Source organism: Drosophila obscura, unplaced genomic scaffold (genome assembly GCF_018151105.1).
Source record: "Drosophila obscura isolate BZ-5 IFL unplaced genomic scaffold, ASM1815110v1 contig_36, whole genome shotgun sequence".
Taxonomy (NCBI): domain Eukaryota; kingdom Metazoa; phylum Arthropoda; class Insecta; order Diptera; family Drosophilidae; genus Drosophila; species Drosophila obscura.
Genome location: NW_024542824.1, coordinates 2926747 through 2946510, shown reverse-complemented (window position 1 = coordinate 2946510; position 19764 = coordinate 2926747). Strand labels below are relative to the sequence as shown.

The window sequence follows — 19764 nt, the reverse complement described above, 5'->3', positions numbered from 1 at the left end:
TAACACAATGGCAGAGACGCTCCTCAAAAAAAGAACTCCGAAAGCACTTTATTTTAGTCCAATTCCCTTATGACAGCCAGCTCGCTGTCTGCCAGCCTTCACTCGCTATATTTCTACAGGGCTATGTCTTGGTTACCCTAGTGGCCCGGCTATTATCTTTATCAGATTTCGGAGAATCCTTTTTGGTGGGACGACTCTTCGGCGGCCTATTTTGATTATTTTGTTGTTTCTTTTCGTTCGCTTTCTTCTTGGCAATGTCCAGAAATACATCTTCCAGCGACGGCTGCGTCAGAGAGTAGTCCACCACCTTCCAAGGGCTGCGATTTCTCTCAACGTATGAGAACACCCTCGACCATCTCATTTTGGCAATGGGTATGTGGTAATTGAGCCTGCCACCAAACTCTTCCCTGAATGAGCAGTACCATTACGGGTGAGGTGAGTATGTTTGGCTGGTCTGAAATGCAACTTACTCTAGCGATGCCGTGGGAAAGTCCGATTCCATTTGATTCTTTACCTTCTGTACAGTGTACGCCATGCTGTGTGGGTGGGTGGGTTTGTGGGGTTATCTCTTTACGATCTGGAGATCGAATACACTTTAAAGTTTAAACGGACTGGTCTCACCTTTCCAGACTTCCGGTATCCACATGTAACTTGAGCACCAGACACTGGGCAAACTTATTCTTGATGCGCTGCTGCGATCCTAGGCAGTGAATTTTCCCATCCACCATAATGGCCAACTGCGTGCAGAGGGCCTCCACCTCCTCCATGCTATGAGAGCTGAGCAGCACCGCCTTCCCCTTGTCCCGCAGCGAGGAGAGGACATTCCACACATGGCGCCGGGAGGCCGGATCGACCCCAGAACTGGGCTCGTCCAGACAAATGAGCGATGAGCCCTCACCGGCCACCGCTGCGTTTAACTTTCGCTTAGTGCCGCCACTGTAGTCCTTGACCTTTTTGTCGAGGTGCGCAAAAAAGCCAAAGTCGGTGGCCAGTTTTTCCGAGACTTTTTTGAGGAGATTCCGGCGTGTGCCGCGCAGCAAAAGGAAGATCCTGAGTGTTTGACGGCCTGTGCAGAAGTCGAAGAGCGTGTCGTGCTGGGGACAGTAGCCGATCTGCCGCCTCGCTGCCGTGGGGCGGAATTTCATGCTGCAGCCTCTGACGTGAATACTCCCCATCGTCATGGCAATGTCGCCCACAATCATCTTGAAGGTAGTCGTTTTACCGGCCCCGTTGGCACCCAGCAGACCAAAGCACACGCCCCTGCAGTAAATTGGGGACTTGGCTTTTAAGTAATTGTTATTGCTGCACTTGAATTACTACTCACGGCTGGACAGCGAAGGATATTCCACGTACGGCAGCCATGCGGCAGTATCTCTTTGAGACCTGGTTCAGGACTAAAGCATGCTCCTTGCGATCCTCGCTCGACATTTTACTTATTCTTTCGGCGGCAGCAGTCACATCTTCATCTTGATCGTTGGTTCTTGCATTTTGTTTACAACAAAAACAAGCAATATATTTTAGGCCATACCACAACTTGGTACTGTATTCGCCGAAAATCAGCCACAACAAGTAGCAACTACCAGAAATAAGCATATACCTCACCTCCACCCAATCCAGAATGTCTGTAAGAAAAAAAGCAAACATATAAATATATATTTTTATATTGTTATCTATGTTATTCGGGTTTTTTGAATTAAGTCACTAATTCCTTAAAAATGTAATATGTGACCAAGTTTTGTATGCAGACTCCTTTTATGTCCAAACTTCGCGCTGCCCACACAAAAGACGAAAATCGACAATTCTAAAGTACGAAAAAATAACTGTATCTCCTGTATTGCCGAACCTGAATCAGATCATATCATTACTATAGCTAAAATGAAGAAATTATTATGCAGTTGCTACGCTTTCTAGCTCACACACTCTGCCTTGTGCAGTGTGAGCTCTCTGGCGGAGGAAATCGGGATCGTATTGGTGTAAGAAGAGATACATATTTAGATATCTAGAGGACAGATGTAGCAAAAACGAGAAGGAACGTGTGAGTCGCTTCTGGGGACGCGACTCTACTTTTATACCCGTACTCAGTCAGTATATCAATTTTTGAGCTTATGATTTATGCAGAATTTTAAAAAATTTTACATTTAACTTTTTTTGCTACATCTGTTATCTACATCTACATCTAAAATGTATATTATACATCTAACATGTATATTCTACATGTACCATTTAGATTATACATCTCCTCCGCTAGCGGGCACTCGCTTACTGAACGAGGCAGAGCGTGCGAGCGAGAAAAGGGAATTGGTCTCTTGCTGGAGGAGATGGTGGTAGATATGGTCATTCTCTACGATACTGCTATTTTTGTTTTATCGTATCTTTAAAATTGTGCCTGACACAAATTTTCGTTCTTTGTGTTGTGAAATTTTTAAATACACTTGTAGCAGTGTGATATCACATGAGTCTGGAAATAAAATTTCGTTGCTCTACCTCTTATAGTCTCTGAGATATAGGCGCTCATCAAGACGGACGGACGGACGGACCGACGGACATGGCTATATCGACTCGGCTATTGATGCTGATCAAGAATATTTATACTTTATGGGGTCGGAAACGTTTCCTTCTCTGCGTTGCATACATCCAATTTTACCACAAATCTAATAATATAATATATATATATATATATATAATATAATCTAATATAAATCTAATCTAATCTAATCTAATCTAATAACTCTTTTTTGAGTACGGGTATAAAAATTAGGACTAAATTAATTTTGATAATAAAATCGTTAGAAAATTATTTGGAATTTCCCATATTGCGATTTTTGTAAATTCTTTGAATGTGTCTGTTCATTGTGTGTGTCTTAATACTTACCCAGGCAAGGGCAGAATTTTACGGTTTTTCCCGTTAATGCGGTGGTCAATCCGGGAGTACAATACAACTTTAATTCGTCTTGCATTTCTTCAAGAGGCACGGGAAAGAAATTGCAATTTATAACCCTTTGAAAACAGTTGATTACCGCATATAATCCAGTAAACACAGGATGAAGGTAAAACACTTTTATCATTGGTCCGATAAAAGGTAAATGATCATTTAACATGTCCCAAGTTACTGTCATAAAGAAGGCAAAAACCACACCTACAAAGACGGGGAAACGTTGGGAGTAAAATTTTAGTCTGCGGACTAAAGTTACTCAATAATACCGAATATCATGTTGATGTTTGCAATTATGATAACGGCTGTGCCAGCATCTCTGAAAAGGCTTGCCATAATATAGGTAAAGGGCAGACCCGCCACTCCGATGATCATGAGTATCGACAGCATCTCCCCGGGATGGCACAACTCGTGCACCGCCAGAATCAGTGTCAGCGCAAACGCAAAGTAGAGGGACAAGTCGATGATAAAGTGGGTCAGCCAGTAGGTGGCCAAGCTCACGCCAGACACCTGCTGCTGCATCCGTATCTGCGTTACCCTCTCCTGCGCCACTGAGATGGAGAATATCGCCAGGACAATGGACAGATATAGCAAAACATAAATGCTGGCGCTCACAATCATTATCATTCGATTCTCAACTTGACTCAACCCTTCGTAGGGGGCATTGGTTACCTCTATGCTCGCCTCGGGACCCACCATCGCTTTCGCCATGGCGTTGAACGCGAGGTTGAGCGACACAGGAGCACTATGCGGGAACAGACGCTGTCTACACCAGACAATCGTTTCTTGGTCGAAGGTGGCTGCCGCTATAAGACGTTGCTTCATTTCGTATATTCTCGCGGGCGTTCCTTGCACCTGTGGGCCGATGTAGTCTATTACATTCTGGCTAATTCTTTCGACGGTGCAGTGCTGCTGGGCCAACTCTTGGTAGGCATTGGCTATATCCCGCACAGGGCGAGTGTCCGATGTTGATTGCAATATTACTTTGACGTCCTCACCATTATAATCGGCCAGAGTAAGAGGAAGTCTGGCCAGAAGTGCGCTCGCCGATGGCCTACGAATAAGAACTACAACGAAGAGAACTATGGGCAGCAGCAGCATAACCAGAAACATCCATTTCTTATCATATGTGTAGAGCAGCTTCTTCAGCAGCATGGCCTCCCACTGGCCCAGGTAGCGCAGGAAACGGTTCGGATGACGGCTCTGCTCTTGGCCCTGGCTCTGCCTCTGACTCCGCCTCTGCTGAACCGATCCGCCACCGCCGCTAGTGCGAGCCCCAAGATCTTCCGCGCCGTGCGACATAAATATTTCTGAAAGACTGGTGGAGCTAAGACCGAATCCCACAACATCCAGCTGCTCCTTCTGTTGCTCCAAGTCGTTGAAGAGTGACCCAAAAGATCCCAAAAAGCGGTGCGGCAGTCGATAGGACACGTCTGATCCAATGTTGCTATGAGGCCGCGTGTTGGGCACGTGGGCGGCTATCAGTTGGGTCAACCTGGACACATTGCAGTTGGGTCCCTTCTCGCAGCTGAGCAGATAGCTGGTCTCGTTCTGTTTCTTGAGGAACGCCAATGTGCCCAGGCAACGGAGCCGGCCATCGCTTATGATGGCAATGCGGTCGGCCAATACCTCGCCCTCGTCCATTTGGTGGGTGGTGAGCAGAACAGTGCGTCCCTGCTTCTCATCCAGCAGCAGCTTCCAAAGTTCCAGCCGCGAGTTGGGATCCAGACCCGAGCTGGGCTCGTCGCAGAACAGAACCTTGACGTTGCCGCACAGGGCACAGGCCAACGCAAGCCGACGCTGTGTCCCCCCAGAGAGACGCCGAGCCGCGGTGTTGGCCTTTTCCTTAAGGCTTAGCTTCTGCAAGTACTTTTCCACCTCCTGTTTGACCGCTGCCCCCTTGAGACCCCTGAGCCGGCTGTAGAATCGAAGGTGACTGGCCACACTCAAACCAGCAAAGAAGACGCTTCTCTGCGGACAAATGCCCAAGGATCGACGGGCCTGGAGGTGTTCGGTTTGTATGTCGTAGCCATTGATGATCGCCGTGCCGGAGCTGGGTTGAATGGTGCCCGTCAACATTTGTATGGTCGTGGTCTTGCCAGCTCCATTGTGTCCCAGGAGCACCGTGATCTCGTTCTCAAACAAATCGAATGTGAGGCCAGCGACCACCTGTCGTTCGCCAAAGCTTTTGCTGAGATTTTTTATTTGTACACCAGGGGTTTTGCCTTTGGCGCTGGCATCCACGAACTTGGAGGTCTTACGCTCTGGAGACTTATCCGCAGAACGTCGCTCCTCATCGGTGGGTTGGACAGGGAACCACCCGGGCGGGGATAATGATACTACTCGTCGTATGTTCTTGGTCGGACACCAGAAGCGCTTGGTGCACGGGAAATTCCATGGCTGTGGCATGCCAAACTCCCCTGGCCTCACCCGCTCCATGTACAGGCAGATGAGAATCGAGATCAGGCTAAACAGTATCATGAGAAACAGTATCGCACCAACGCTTATGCTGTCTCGGGCCCATGACGTCTGAAAGAGATTGCTCCACTGCAGGCCCAAACCGGCTTGTTCCCATGCGGCAATTCGATTCATGACCATGTTCATGGCTGACACGACGAAAATGCTGCACAGAATGTTCAACAGTGTCCCAGTATTGTCATTGTCCGTGACAAAATTGGGAACACAGCTGGCTATGAACAGAAGTATGGCAATGAGGCCACACCAATTGCTGCGAGTGCAGAAGGAGCTGACCAGGAAGCCGAAACATATGAAAGAGTGACTGCACACAAGCAGATATAACAGAAAGACAGACGAGTCGGTATATGGGAGAACGGGCATGTCGGCAAATGGCGACCCCTCCTCACCGGGTATACCGATCATCGTCCAAAATATAGTAATAGCTAGCGATATTATGAATAGAACTATCATGGACTTGACATACCAGGCCAGCCATTGGAGAGAGTTGCTTACGTCGGAGATGTTCAGCATATCCTTCAGCTGAAGCTCCTTTTCCTCGACAATGCTCTGCAAAATGAAACAGTTAAAGAACTGCTAAAAGAACAAGACTTAGTCTTACCTTAACATCCATTGCGAACGGGCATAAAAAGGCAAACATTATAAATACACCAAAATAGTAGGAAAATGGTATATTAATATTCTTATCATATAGTGACTCCAGTTTTGGTCGAATCACAGTATGGGTTGAATTCTTTTTCTGCAGGTACTGTAAGCTGAGTTCCGTCTGAAGAAAAAGAAACCCACTATATATGTAATAAAATCCTCTTTCGTTCTGCGATAGCTGGAGATTTATCTTAAAATTGCCTTCTTTGGTGACGGGAAACCGAAGAGCAAACCGGAATCTATGCGGCAATTCGGATATATCAGACCACTCGTCGGGAAACTCTATGCCGAACGCCCCTCGGTACGAACTATTTTTTGTAAGCGCTTCATCCAAGGCCTTGGCATCGACAAAGCCCTGCACATGTACCGGATTTTCATCAGAAACAACTTCAGAAAAGGATACTCCTGTGACAAGCAACTCAAGAATTGCATTTTGCGGCGAGTAACAGAGGATAATTCCGCTTTTTGGAGCACACACAATGAACACAATATTATTTAATTAGAAGTGGTTTTTCAACTTACTATGGTAGCATAGGCTGAAAGTTATCGTTTGAAACGTAGCTTGTGATTGGCAGGGCTTGCCCATATATAAAAGGCACCAGCGGAATAAGAAAAGATAATATTATTAAACAAGCCAACTGGCATTTGCGCCCCAAAAACACACATAGATTTTTCCAAAATATCAATAGAAACTTCCTTGGGCAGGACAACACCTCCGGCACTTGCTCTTCATTTGTCATAGTTTATATATGTAACGCAGTCTGAAATCAGTCAGTGTTGTGGTAGGAAATATATAAGCCACTCGTTAATGGAATCCTTTTTGGGAGTATCAGATCCCAGTGTTGTATTTACTTATGCAAGATTTAATACATTATATAATTTCGTAACGAATTAAGTGAGACTGAGACTAAAGTTTCCACAAATCGACGAATAATTTGGCAGAACTAACTAGATTTCAACAAAAAGTAATCGTACGAACACTCGTATGTAAATTATATTTTGGGGATAAGGGGATAAGCTGTAGATCCTTGTGTCATGCACACAGTCAGTCGTAGAGGACCGACCGAGTTTTCAGACAATTAGATTTTTAAGGCAATTTTGGTATGCTTCGAATGTTGCGTGTCCGTGAAGATTGTTTGTTGATAACAACTAACTAGAAATGTCTAACGTTTGTTTCGTTGAGGAAAAGATTAGTCCAAAGAAGAAGTTATTTTTTTTTATTTGCACAGATGATTTAGGATACTTTATTTTCTACAACCTCCGTTGCAGTTGCATCCTAACATATTACATTGGTCATAACCGCAATATGGGGTTCCTTTACTTCCATCACCGCAGCTTCCAGAATTATCCGTGTAGCAGCATACAGGTTGTGGTAGGGGATGGCGTTCTCCGCCTCTACATCCGCCGTCACAGTTACATCCAAAGATATTACAGGGGCCACGGCCGCAATAGGTTCCTTTGGGACGATACCCATCGTCGCAAAACCCGTTAGTGGTACGGCAGCAGTCGGACGTTACACCACCGATGAGAACTAAGAGCAGTAGTACAGTTGTAAGATTCATAGTCTAATCTATGCGATGGCGATGGTTGGTTAGATGATAATATGTATTCGCAAATCGTTTTGAAACCTGCTATATATAGTATTTATCTAATTTGGTGTGTTCCGCTTCTAATGTAGTGTGTCCATGAAATTGGTGATTATCTTTCTATTTGAAATAAATAAAATAAAATAAATAAATATAAATGGTCATGTCTCTGAAGTCGATCCGGTACAGTCGTATGCATTGCAAGTTGTAGAAAGGTCAAAATAAGACGAATTTTCAAAATTTATTTACCTTTATGATACACTTCTTGATTAGCAAATTTTTTATTATTTTTTGGGTTGATTGTTGGGTTTGATTGGTAGTGTTGGCACAGGGCTAACTTATTAAGCGATGGACTTTCCGCATCCACCACAAAACGAATAAATCCCTAAACTATTCGAGTAATGGGTATACAAACAAAAGAGCGGACACACTAACAAAATTTCAGAGACACTCCACAAAAGCACTCGCACACCACTCACATGCATATTTTGAGTAGCGTTTTTCGCTTTGTTTATTTTGGGCGAATTCGCCGTGAGCATTAATGCCTGTGTGCGTGCTCTCGTTCAACACACAACCCCACTACCCACCCACACGGCCCCACATTTAGCTGCTGTCTCTCTGCTAAGGCCGAAGTCACTCATTTTTGAGTGTGAATCCAAAGAGAGCCAGCGTCGGCTGTCTTCGGCATATACAACCGGTTTCTCTTCGTACGTTGCTCAGAATCATCGAAACGACTTTTCAAATTTCAAAACATTTTCATTCGCACCGTTAGCATTGCACGTACGAAGCGCGCGCGCGTTTGTGGCACGTTTGTTGATCGTCCACGGGAACGGAACGCGCCACACAAAAGCAGGCCGAAAAGAAATTCAAATTAATTTCGAAAATAAAAACCTTAAAAATCAAATTGATTTCGTGTTCGGGCCAGAGTTTTGTACCAGTGCGTGTGTAAAAATATATCAAAAGGAAAAGAAAAGTAAAAAGTAAAAGAATTTACAAAAGAGGAGGCAATGAAACGTTTTTCTGTGCGATCCAACGGTCGGGTCGGTCGCGTGCTCAATTCTTCTGCTTCGCTTCGCTGTCTGAGTATTCGTGTGTGTTTGTGTGTGTCCCCAAGGTGTGAAAAAAAGTATATACATAATAGATCTAGTGGTACACCCCTATGCCACCTCCCGGCCATATAATAGCGGTGTTTCTTCGAGTGTTCGAGTGCTCGTGTTACAATTAACAACAAAAATTCAACAAATTCAAATAAAAAAGGCGTAAAATTATGCCCCTCAGCAAAACGCTAATTGGAAAAGTCAAGAAAATTAAACCAGAAAAGTGAGCAAAAAAAAAAGTAAAGAGTATTTCCGCAGAGTTTCTCAATTGAGAGAGTTTCTTGGTATTCCTTTTTTTTTTGTTTTTGCCAGTTGCAGCTGATCTTAGACTCCACTCCCCTTCCGCCCCCTCTTCAACTGCCAGTGCGTTCTCTGCCTGAAGCGGACAGCGTTGCCAGCTTTGCATTTTCTTCGGTGCTTATCGCTCTCTGTTCTTCTCTCTCACTCTCTGTGTGTGTTTTTTTTAGTGCCTTTTACTATTTGTTGTTTATTATTTATTATTGCAGTTGTTGCTTTTGTTGTGGGGATTGTATCTCGCGGCGAGTTTATAGAAGCGTCCAAGCGTGCAAAAAATTATAACGAAATTTAAATTAAACAAGAAAAAAGGAAGGCCTGCTTTCAAAGCTTTTGTTACCCTTGGAAATCGGTTGGATCGGTTGTTTGAACGTACTTATATTATTTATTCAATATAGAGAACTAAATTTGATATCATTCCTACATGGGAAAGTTAAGTTTGTTGAGGTCTTCGACTTGTCCTTCCTACAGCATGTTCTTGTCGATTAAGAATCTACGAGTATGTATATTCCTTATAGGATCAAAAGTGCTTCACCTTCTGCGTTGCAATCATTTGTGGCACATCGTAATAGCGTCTGCAAAATCGTAATAGAGTATCACTGACTCCCTCTGCCACCGACTCCGCCTCTCCCTCTAAACATTTATTAGCCTTATTTATGGTCTTATTATATTGTGATTTGTGATGGTCACTCGTTTTTTGTTGTTAATTTTTTTTGGCGGAAACTGCGCGTTTTCCTAAAAAAAAGTAGACCATGGAGTGGGTGTAAAAGAGAGGTCGGCAGAGGTTGAGCGAGAGCGTGCGCTAGCTGTCTAGCGATAAGCTGTCTGGGCAGGCAGCAAGCCCTTTGCCTCTATCTCTCTCCTTCACCCACTCACCCACTCTTGTTCGCTCGAACGCTCTCTCTGTCTGCCTCCCCGTTCGGACAGGTGCGTTCTGCTCTGTTCAATTCGCTTTGTTGTCATTTTGCTGTTCTGTCGCCCGCGGGCTCTCTCACAGTCTCACAGAGCAATGCTCACACATATGTATGTATGTATGTATAATGCTCTCTCGTAGTTGCATATGTGTGCATGAAAAGTTTAGTCATTAAAGTCTTTTTACGGTTGTTTTGTTGTTGTTGTTGTTGCTGTTTTTTTTTATTGCTTTTGCTGTAACGGAAATGGTTTTTGTTTTGTTTTTGTTTTTCTGTTTTTGTTGCTCTTTTGAGAGGAAGAAGTTTTTTTTTTTTTCGGGAGCAGTTTTTGACCAACATATTTGAGAGTGTGAAAAATGCTACCTCTCCTCTCTCGGGAGATGCGAAGCGAAAAAGAGATGAAGAATTCTTTAGATTTTTTGCATAAATAAAGTGTTAGATGGGAATGTCACAAGATTTCATGGGATGTGAGAAGTAGGGTGCGAAATAAATAGGTGAGAAAATGAAAGGAAATTGCAGAAATACGGATCAAATATGTTCCTGTAATATGACACCCACAAAATAAAAGTAGCAAGTAAAGAATACTTTCAAAACGAATTTCGAATGCCGTACTTGCACAATTTCACAATAAACTGTAATTTTCATACAATCTGATTATAAATGTACAAAAATATAGATAATTTTGGAAAGATAGTTAGAACGTGTAGGTTTAGAACTAACGCTGCGAAATATCGATCTCATGACTTTTAAATTGTGAAACATTCCAAAAACATAAGGAACATTCGGCAAAGCATATAACAAAAGAATAAAATCATATAGAATCTCTTAAGTCCCACAAATTTCTTATATTTAAAACAACATTCAGCTGTTGTCGGTTTTCTCTTTCTCTGGTACCCAAATATTATGCCACACGAACACTGCATGGACAGACAGTAGGAGTCCCAAAAGCCACAACCCCACCTGGACCCCCCATACGACATTGTTGTTTATGATTGTCATTATCAGAAGGAATTACCATTGTTATCCAGCTAAATCTAGTCGTTGCTCACATTGCCTGCCCCCCCTCTGTGGCTGTCTTATCGAAAAGGTGGTAGATGCTGATAGTACCATTTAAGGAGGCCTTAACTGTTTGGAGCTGCCTGCCTGCCCGGCAGAATATCATTCACATTTGGAATGATTTAGTCAGTTGGCCAAAATAGTCATTGTCCATTCGCTGAGCAGAAGGGGAAGCACGAGAATTATGGCATGGGAAGTGCAAAGATTACGAGAGATTGTAGAAAAGTGTGACGAACACTTGAGGAAAAGTTCCATTCATCCAAACTGCAAAATATACAATGAATAAGCATTTCTAACATTTTAAATTATCATAGACGAATGTGTTTGTATCCAGGGTATGAATTATATAAATATAAATTATCTTGAAGTCTGCACTTCTCGGATACAAACTATTTTTATCATACACCTCTACATAGAAGTGGAATTTAAGAGCAATAAAAAAAAGAAAAAAATGGGAAGAATATTTATATAATTTGTTTTGAAATGTTGCACATGATTGAAATTTCGGGATGGAGACTCAAACGAGTTTTGCACGAAATCCCCTCCTCACCCACCGACATATGATAATGGTACGCACTGCAAAAACCTTTGACAAAATGAAACCATAAAGGAGATGCAAATTGAATAAATCAACAGACCCACGAAAAGAAGAACATAATGATAACAAAAACGAGCGAAGAAATAATCTTCTCAAGAAATGAAAATAAAATCTATACCAAAGAGGAGATCGACACAAAAGAAATTATAACTAATATTAAACAAAATTGGTGGCACTTGTGGGGCACAATAGTAATAACAGCTGTTTGGCATTACCCAATAAAATGCAACAATATCAATAAAAATTGAACGAAACAAATGTATACAACAAAAACAAAAGCTGTCAAACAAAGACCAAGATAATAAGCAAAGAAAAAGTTCAAAGCAAATACACGAAAAAATAAGCGAAAAAAAAATAATATTGGAGATACGATATAATTTATTTTATAGAATGGAATAAAAATAAAATATATTTAATCGATTAATACTATTTAATCGGGTGTTTCCGTTGGGAAATGGCAATACATCCATGCTAATGTACTCCGAGACATTTTTGTTTCGTTTTTTAGCAGTTTTATCTCGTTCTTACGAATATAAATATATTTATTTTTGGACAACATAAAAATTATACATACTCGTATATTGATTGCTGATAGTAATGCCTTCTTTTTCGCTTTTATGTCTCATAATTAAACTAATAATACATTTTTAATAATCAAAGCAGAAACGTGGGAGGCAGCAAAAATACGTAGCCTTTGTTAGATATTATTGGAAACCATCCAAGAATTGTTAACCCGCATTGAAAAAGGCCACTCCTACTTGCACTGCTCTAATGCCTCCTTCAGCCCCTGTGCCATGGCTTTGCCTTTGCCAATCCGCATACAATCTGACCAAATGTGGGCAGCAGGAAGCAAGCAGCCAGTTCCCTCCGGCTACTAACACATGGACCACCTTCTGCATTTGGCCATAATAATCTCAAGCAGAGGCAGGGGCAGTCGTAATTACCATATATGTATGTATGAGTATACATGTGTGCAACTTTTGCCATTGCAATCAACTTGAGATCTTTTATATCGCATATATCGCAGCATATGCTATACTTATGCGTGTATATTGGGCCTATTTCCAACGCCACACGAGACCTGCTATTGAGACATGGATTGGCAGTGAAAGGTGAAAGGGGTAGGAGAACCCATTTATGCAGCATGGCGTCAGCTACGAGTATATATTGAATCATTTGAGTACTCTTTTGATAGCCCTATGGATAACTGTTGAAAAAATGCCTCAAAGATTGAAGTTCAATCTCCCGCACATTTTAAAGACACAGAATTCCTGGAATATAATCATCCATAACCATTATAGTTTTCGTATCTTATTAAACATTTTTGAGATTTCAAAGGGGAATCCCAAAAAGATTTCTATGAAATATTGATATTGAAATTTGTTTGAATGCCAACTGCTTTTTTCCTCTTCATTATGTATGAAGAGTGTATAATTATTGGGTTGTTAATTCATTGGTATAAATCATATTTGTTTGGGATTATATTGGAAGATTGGTATGCTTGTAATGGGCTTATTTTCATGACTTTTTTTGATTAGTTTTTAAGGGAAATTCCCTGATTTTTATTATAAAAAATTGTAAACTATTTATCAGCAAATTTTATATGGAATTATGGAAATGCACATATCATACACATTGTATACATACAAGCATACATTGTATGCTTTAGATAACCCCAAACAATATTCAAGTGAATCATGCCCTTTTAAACCAAGTTTCAAGATATTAAATGCATGGAAAATGCCCCCACAATTTTTCTCAAAAATTACTGACGAAAAAGATTTAATTTTTTGTATCTTACACCACCGTTCCGCTCAGCTCGTAAAATCTTGAAAATATTGCCCTACAAATTTATGTATAAGATATATTTTTTATATGTATATCTCATTCACAGTTCGATGTCTGAATTCTACAGACCACCGAGAAGCTGCATATGTAAACAAGCGATCGTCGCATCGTACGCGTATTTACCAGGCAAATCGTAAACTTTTTGACATCATTTTCTAGCCCAGAAAATTGCTTCCATTCATTTGCCTGGAAAATTGTATGCTTGTATATTTGTTTCTTGGGAAATCCAATAGAAAATTGAGTCATTTCTGTGGCATTTCCTTCACACATAGAGACAGAGAGGGGCGGAGGTGTGCTTCGGTTCGTGGGGGATCGTCCGACAGGGAGACTTGCGTCACAGATCGCCAAAGCGAGAGGCAGCAGCAGATTGGAACAAAAGAACAAAATGTGTGCCAAATAAACGATTTAAAAGTCGTATGGGTATATGTATGTATGTGTGTACATATATATGGTATTTTTTCATATATAAAATACGATCTGATGGAAATGAGGCAGCTGCCCACACACACACACACACTAGGGGGTATACACTGTCGTCATACATGTGCACTGGAAAAAACAATTGTTATTCGATTTGATGAACCGAACGAAAAAAGATCTTAAGATATGCATAATGAGCGATAGACCGAGGTGCGCTGTTGCATGTCAGGGCGATAAAGGGTAAAAATAAAAGGCAAGAAGTGATGAAGCCTTAGCCTGGCTGTAAAAATCTTTACACTCGTGAATTAATCTCTTCTTGCAAGCGTTCTTTTTCAGTCTAGAATACACCATCTCTCTCTTCTGATAGCTGATTTTTTTTCTCTCTCCCGTTTTCTCTCTTTTTCGCTTTTTCTGTTCTCTGCTGCTCTCTTTGTCTGACTTTTGTCCGAATTCGCCGCAAAAGTGAGACGCGCAGCTTTGGGTTTGCCTTCCTCCCCTTCATTCGCCCGTGCCATACTCTTATCAGTTGATACGCTGCATGCGGTCTCTCTCTCCCTGTCTTTTGGTCAGACTTCCTCTCTCTGTCTCTCCTTGTAGATCACTCTCCCTCTCTCTTTTTGGCAGCCAATTGATATAAGAAGCAGCTCCTAATTAATATGCTTTAATAATGTATGGAATGGAATATCTTTTGTGTGTTTAATTGCAATTAATCTTCATTTTGTTTATACAAAAATCAAACACGATTTCATTAATTTATATATCAGAGCAGATGCAGAAATTCTCTCTCTCTCTCTTCTCTATCCCTATCTCTGTTCCTCCTTTTTCCTATCTTTGCTTTGCTTTGTTTTGTTTACTTATTGCTTTTGTTTTTCTTCTTTTGTTTTCGTGCCTGGTGCCCGTCGCGTGCGTCCATTCTCCATTCTCTGTTTTCCGTTTGCCGTGCTCGTGGAAAATTTTCCAAGCTCTCAATAAGTATATAGAATTATATAGAATTAAAATTGATTCTGAAAAAGCCACAGCTGGAAGGGGTAGGGTGGTTTGTGTTGTGGTTGAGGGGTGTTGCTGGGGGGTTGAAGAAACAAACCTGGCGCCTGCTTAAACGTTTGTGTTGGTGTTGCACTTTTTATATACCCTTTGTATTGAAGGGTATAATGGGCTTGAACAGATTTTAAATCTCTGACCCCATCAAATATGTATCAATTGATCACGATGAAGATATAGTCGATATGACCATTGATTCTTATTAATATAGTCCCTAACCTTCAGAGATATCTGTCCCTTTTTAAACATATTCGAATTAAACGAGTTACCATAAAATATTAAAAAATCTTCCTTGATGTTTTTCATTTATCAAAATCTTAAGACTCTTTTCGAAGACTCTTTTTCTAAGCACGCATCATCCAGGGTATCAAAGAGTTGTTCAGCTGAAACTAGCCTATCTAATTTTTCTACGTTTTTCTTTATTTATTTCTCTACTTTTTTCTCTTGTTTTTTCCATTTTAATTACCCAAAGGGGCAATTTGCAATTGTTGTTTGACCGCAGAGTGAATGAGAGAGAAATGCAGAGTGTAAAGAGTGGGGTAGAGAGTGTAAGTCAGTGGTATATGTATGGGGGGGAAATCATAGACATTACTGAACCACAAAACGAGATTCGCGATTTTGCTATTGCTTAATCGGGCCACAAAGAAGAAAACAGCAAATGAAAACTAGTTTAAAATACGATTACTTAATTGTTGATTAGTGGGAAAAGGGTAATCACTTTTTGTAATCGTAATACACATTCCCGGGAACTTCCGATTTTTTATGGAATTATGTACATCTGTGTAGTAATTAAGGAAATTTTAGAGAGAAGTTCATATCAGAAGATGATAAATGTATCTGGAATACAGTGAATATGGGATACATCATTACAAAAAAATATCTTTCTTCATTTGTACATATGTATACATATATGTACGTATATACATACATACGTGTTTCCCGAAAAGCCAATAAATTCAATTTAATTTCCGCTCGAATCAGCTTTCCATTAAATAAATGCATTAATTGTTATAAATTATTAATTTCAATTCAATTTCAATTAGCATGGGAATACTTTCTGGATTCTGAAATGGCAAATGATAATGACTTCAATGATGATTGTGATTATTATAATGTTAATTTTTTCCGCACCCTCGAGTCACCCACACAGAAAATGTTCTCGAATTATTTATGATTTCATTAGCCGGCTGGCCCATTAGGGGTATCATGAGTACCCTCTTATAATGAGACATGAGAGAGCAAAACTTCAAAAAAATCATTTTCTTTGATTTTTCCCCTTAACTTTTCCGCTTTTCATGGAAAATTGTTGTCCCTTAACCTTTCCCTGCAGCTCTTTCCATAGAAAAACGTCTTTCCATCGTTCCTTACAACGAAAAGCGTTTTAAATTACCAAATTTCCAAGAATCCTCGTATATAAATGTTCATTTGAGTTGTGAGCCAAGTTTTGTTGACTGTTTCTGTTTCTCTTTTTTTTACTTATTAATATGCAATGTCGTGCAATATTTTGATTATTGGATACAATTTTCAACAGACCGCCCAGGGCCAGGGATCGTCTTACAATTTATGCTGCCTGATGGACAAATAATCAACTCAAACCACGCGAGTATATCGACCCGCGTTTCGACTGCCGTTTCCCTCTTGAAATTAATATACAAAATACACATTCGATTCGGGTCTTCTGTGTTTATTTTTAAAAGACAGCGAGCGACTGCCTGCGTGAATTCTTAGTAAAAAAATGAAATTAAAAAGTATTGCTCTAAAAAATTAAAGCGCTTTAGTCCACTAACTGGGGCTGGATTTCTGTGTGGCTAAAAACCAAACAAACAAAATAATTACAAGTGACAAATGAAGGGTACAAAATATCCATAATTTTCCATACATCTCCCACGCAGCGCCAAAAAAGTATCTAAATCAACAAACAAATCATAAAATATATCAACAGTAAACATTGATAGATATAGATATCAGATATTTGTTTGGCTTCCGAATACTTATTTATTTATTCATTTGATTTTCTCGAATTAGATGCCATGACAATCGCAAAAATCGAACACAGAAATTCATTTGTAAAAAAGTTTCCGCTTATGGAAATTATGGAATAATATTTGTAAGCGGCTTGTTTTCTTCTCGTGTTTCCCAGTTCGAAAAGTCAATTGAATAGTACTCGATCAATATTGTCACAGACGCTACGTAATGTCTGATCAGCGGCTAATTAACACTTGATTAGCGCTTGGATTTTGGATTGGTTGTCAACCTTGCGGATGGGCAGCGCTTTGTGGCATATATTTTGGGACTTGGAAACACGTGTCAAAGGCAGTGGAAATTGTCATAGGTTAAGGTGTTCCTGAATGAAGTATTTTTATTGGAAACCAATCCCAGATAATTTTTCTGAATGTTATCATACCCAAAATAATCCCTGAATAGTTCACTTTAAATGAAAGAAAATATAAATGTGTACTGATGTTTAGGCACATTCAGAACTGCCTCAAAATTATGCAAATTAAATCTATTTGTTCACTGAAATGTCTCTAAAATCTTTGGCCATAATAACGTTTGTAAACCTTCAACCCATTTCATACTAAATTTCTCTCTTAAGCCAAATTGTATTATTTGGCCCAGAACTTACCTTTCCCACTCGTAAACACTTTTGGTCTTTCCTCTTTGCAATGCGTGTGGCATGGATTGGCGTTCCGTTGCGTTGCTCGCGCCAGCTGGCAAATGTTCAAAATTTTGGACCCAAACTAAATTTCCATTTATAAAATTTAATTACTTAGGCAGCGAACGATACGTAGAATATCCATAAAGTTTTTTTCCCATTTATAATTCAACTTTGTGTCACTTTTTAAATGATATATTTTAATGGGTGGATAGAGGGTGGAATCGAAATCGTGTGTGATTTGATTAGATTTTCACACATTCTCGGAGGGGATTTTCGCATATGGCTAATTGTCGGTGGTATGATTTCTATTGGCCCCCTGATTTGTGTTACTTTTGGATTGATTTGACGTCAGCGAACGAACGTGTATTTTGTTGACTTAGGTTTGGATTAACTTTTGGGTTGTAGAGGATGATTGTGGCAGGCAGATTGAGAGAAGATTCTTGTAGAAATGTGAAAATCTTCTTCATGGAGGTGGTAGACCTCATCCATCAGTCACGTCATATGTTTTTTGTATTCACGTATTCCCAAAAACATTCATTGCCTTGGAATCTCTCAAGAAAAACAATTTGTCAACAGAAAAAAAGAATTCTACGAGTATATTTCTTATGAGTAATACAGCCTCTTGGAGCTTTCTTCTGTTTTTTATTGCATTCATTTGTATTTTTTATATAGAATTTTCGTTTTCTGTTTTCGTTGCTTTTTGTATAGATTTTCACTCTTATTGACAGCTCTTTCGATTGGCTTTAATGGCTTTAACCTTTAAACACGAGTACTCGTACTTTTTGCGTGATTCTGATGGCAGCTGATGGGTTTTTTCTTTGGTTTTGCTTGGGTTGATTGCACGCACTGATGGCCAGCCAGCATCTACAGCAGGACATCACAAGGTGTGTGTGTGTGTGTGTGCCGGTCAAGGAAAATCAAAAGAAAATTGCTTGCGAAAATTCCACAGAAATGTACTTGGCTTTTTCCATTGAATTGCATTTGGAAATAGTTTTTAAGTGCCTGGAGGTTAAATGCTGCCAAAAAGAAATATTACAAATTGAAGTAAAAATATTGATTATTTTTCGAATTTATTCTGAAATAAAATAAATTCATAATTCAATTTAAGCAGCTTACGCATTGCCCCAAAGAAAAATTAAAAATTTTACAATGTTATAAATGTCAGAAATATTAATTATTATATTATAATTATTATTATTATTATTATAATTATACTGTTTTTAACCATTTTAATTTTTCCCATGGCAACCATGGTTGATATTCTTGTTATGGCTTAATTTCGTTATAAGCGATTGCTTGTATGTACATGAAACGCACCCTATTAAATTGGTAATTCATAATTTATACACGAGTCGCTGCAGCAGCAAAAACAACAAAACATTAGCAATTAATTTGACAGATTAATTAAAAAAAACTCCCAGCGGCAGCAGGCTCCTGATGGTGGGAAAGAAAGCGAGTGATAGGTGTAGGCAGAGCTCTGAAGCGGTGAAGTGGTGAAGGGGAGTGTGTGTGGGAGTTGAGTGGATGGGTGTGTGCGTGTGTGCGTGTGTGCAATCAGGCGGTTAATTGAACTGCACCCAATGTCCCAGCTACAGCGCCATGGAGCTCCCAAAGCATACACTCTCCTACACAAAAAAAAAAACTCTCCAGCAAAATACACGCACTCTCTGAGAATGTAAATGCAATGGAAGAGGACGTTGAGGAGGAGAAATACAAAAAAAAAAACACTAAAGAAAAAATCTCAATACACTAGAAATTATAGTTAATATTCCCTTTAAAACGGCTTTGGAGTATTCACTTTTTCCCAACCATTTTAGTATTTGGTGTTTCCTTCTATATATTTATATTTTACATTCATTCCATCAGAGAATGATAATACCCCTTTTCTTTGAAGTGTATATAGAAAATATAAAGTTGATGGCTGGCTCCTCGCTGGCGACTCGCTTGGGCTATGAAGGCGGGACCCCGAGACATGGGACGGTACCCAACGAAGTCCAAGAGTCATTCACAGAAATTGCTTTAGGTGGCGTCACAATTGTTGTTGCCTCTGTAGTTATTGTTGTTGTTTTTGCCTGGCAATTATAAGTGCAACAACAACAGCATTCAGTACGGGGCCGGCAGGCACACATATTATTTTTCTTGTTATTGTCTTAGAGCTGCTGCTTCTGGCAGCGCGGCGTTTGCTCAATGAATGAATGCATT

The 19764-nt window shown here is 40.2% G+C and overlaps 1 protein-coding gene across 1 annotated transcript; it reads right to left on the bottom strand.

Annotated features, from left to right (window-relative positions):
* Positions 1-6345, bottom strand: LOC111079392 (phospholipid-transporting ATPase ABCA3-like). Its single transcript, XM_041594781.1, has 7 exons — positions 6009-6345; positions 3238-5956; positions 2873-3181; positions 1325-1622; positions 622-1260; positions 471-536; positions 1-407 (listed from the first exon to the last, which is right to left on the bottom strand). Exons 1-7 carry the CDS (start codon positions 6045-6047, stop codon positions 122-124), a joined length of 4356 nt encoding a protein of 1451 aa, XP_041450715.1. The 5' UTR covers positions 6048-6345; the 3' UTR covers positions 1-121.
* Between the last annotated feature and the right edge of the window lie 13419 nt (positions 6346-19764).

Coding starts and splice junctions, on each gene's coding strand:
- LOC111079392 (XM_041594781.1), bottom strand. CDS start 6,047: ATGTTTGCCTTTTTATGCCCGTTCGCAATGGATGTTAAG. Junction 5,957..6,008: donor CGTTCGCAATGGATGTTAAG/GTAAGACTAAGT, acceptor TTCATTTTGCAG/AGCATTGTCGAGGAAAAGGA. Junction 1,261..1,324: donor ATATCCTTCGCTGTCCAGCC/GTGAGTAGTAAT, acceptor AATTTACTGCAG/GGGCGTGTGCTTTGGTCTGC.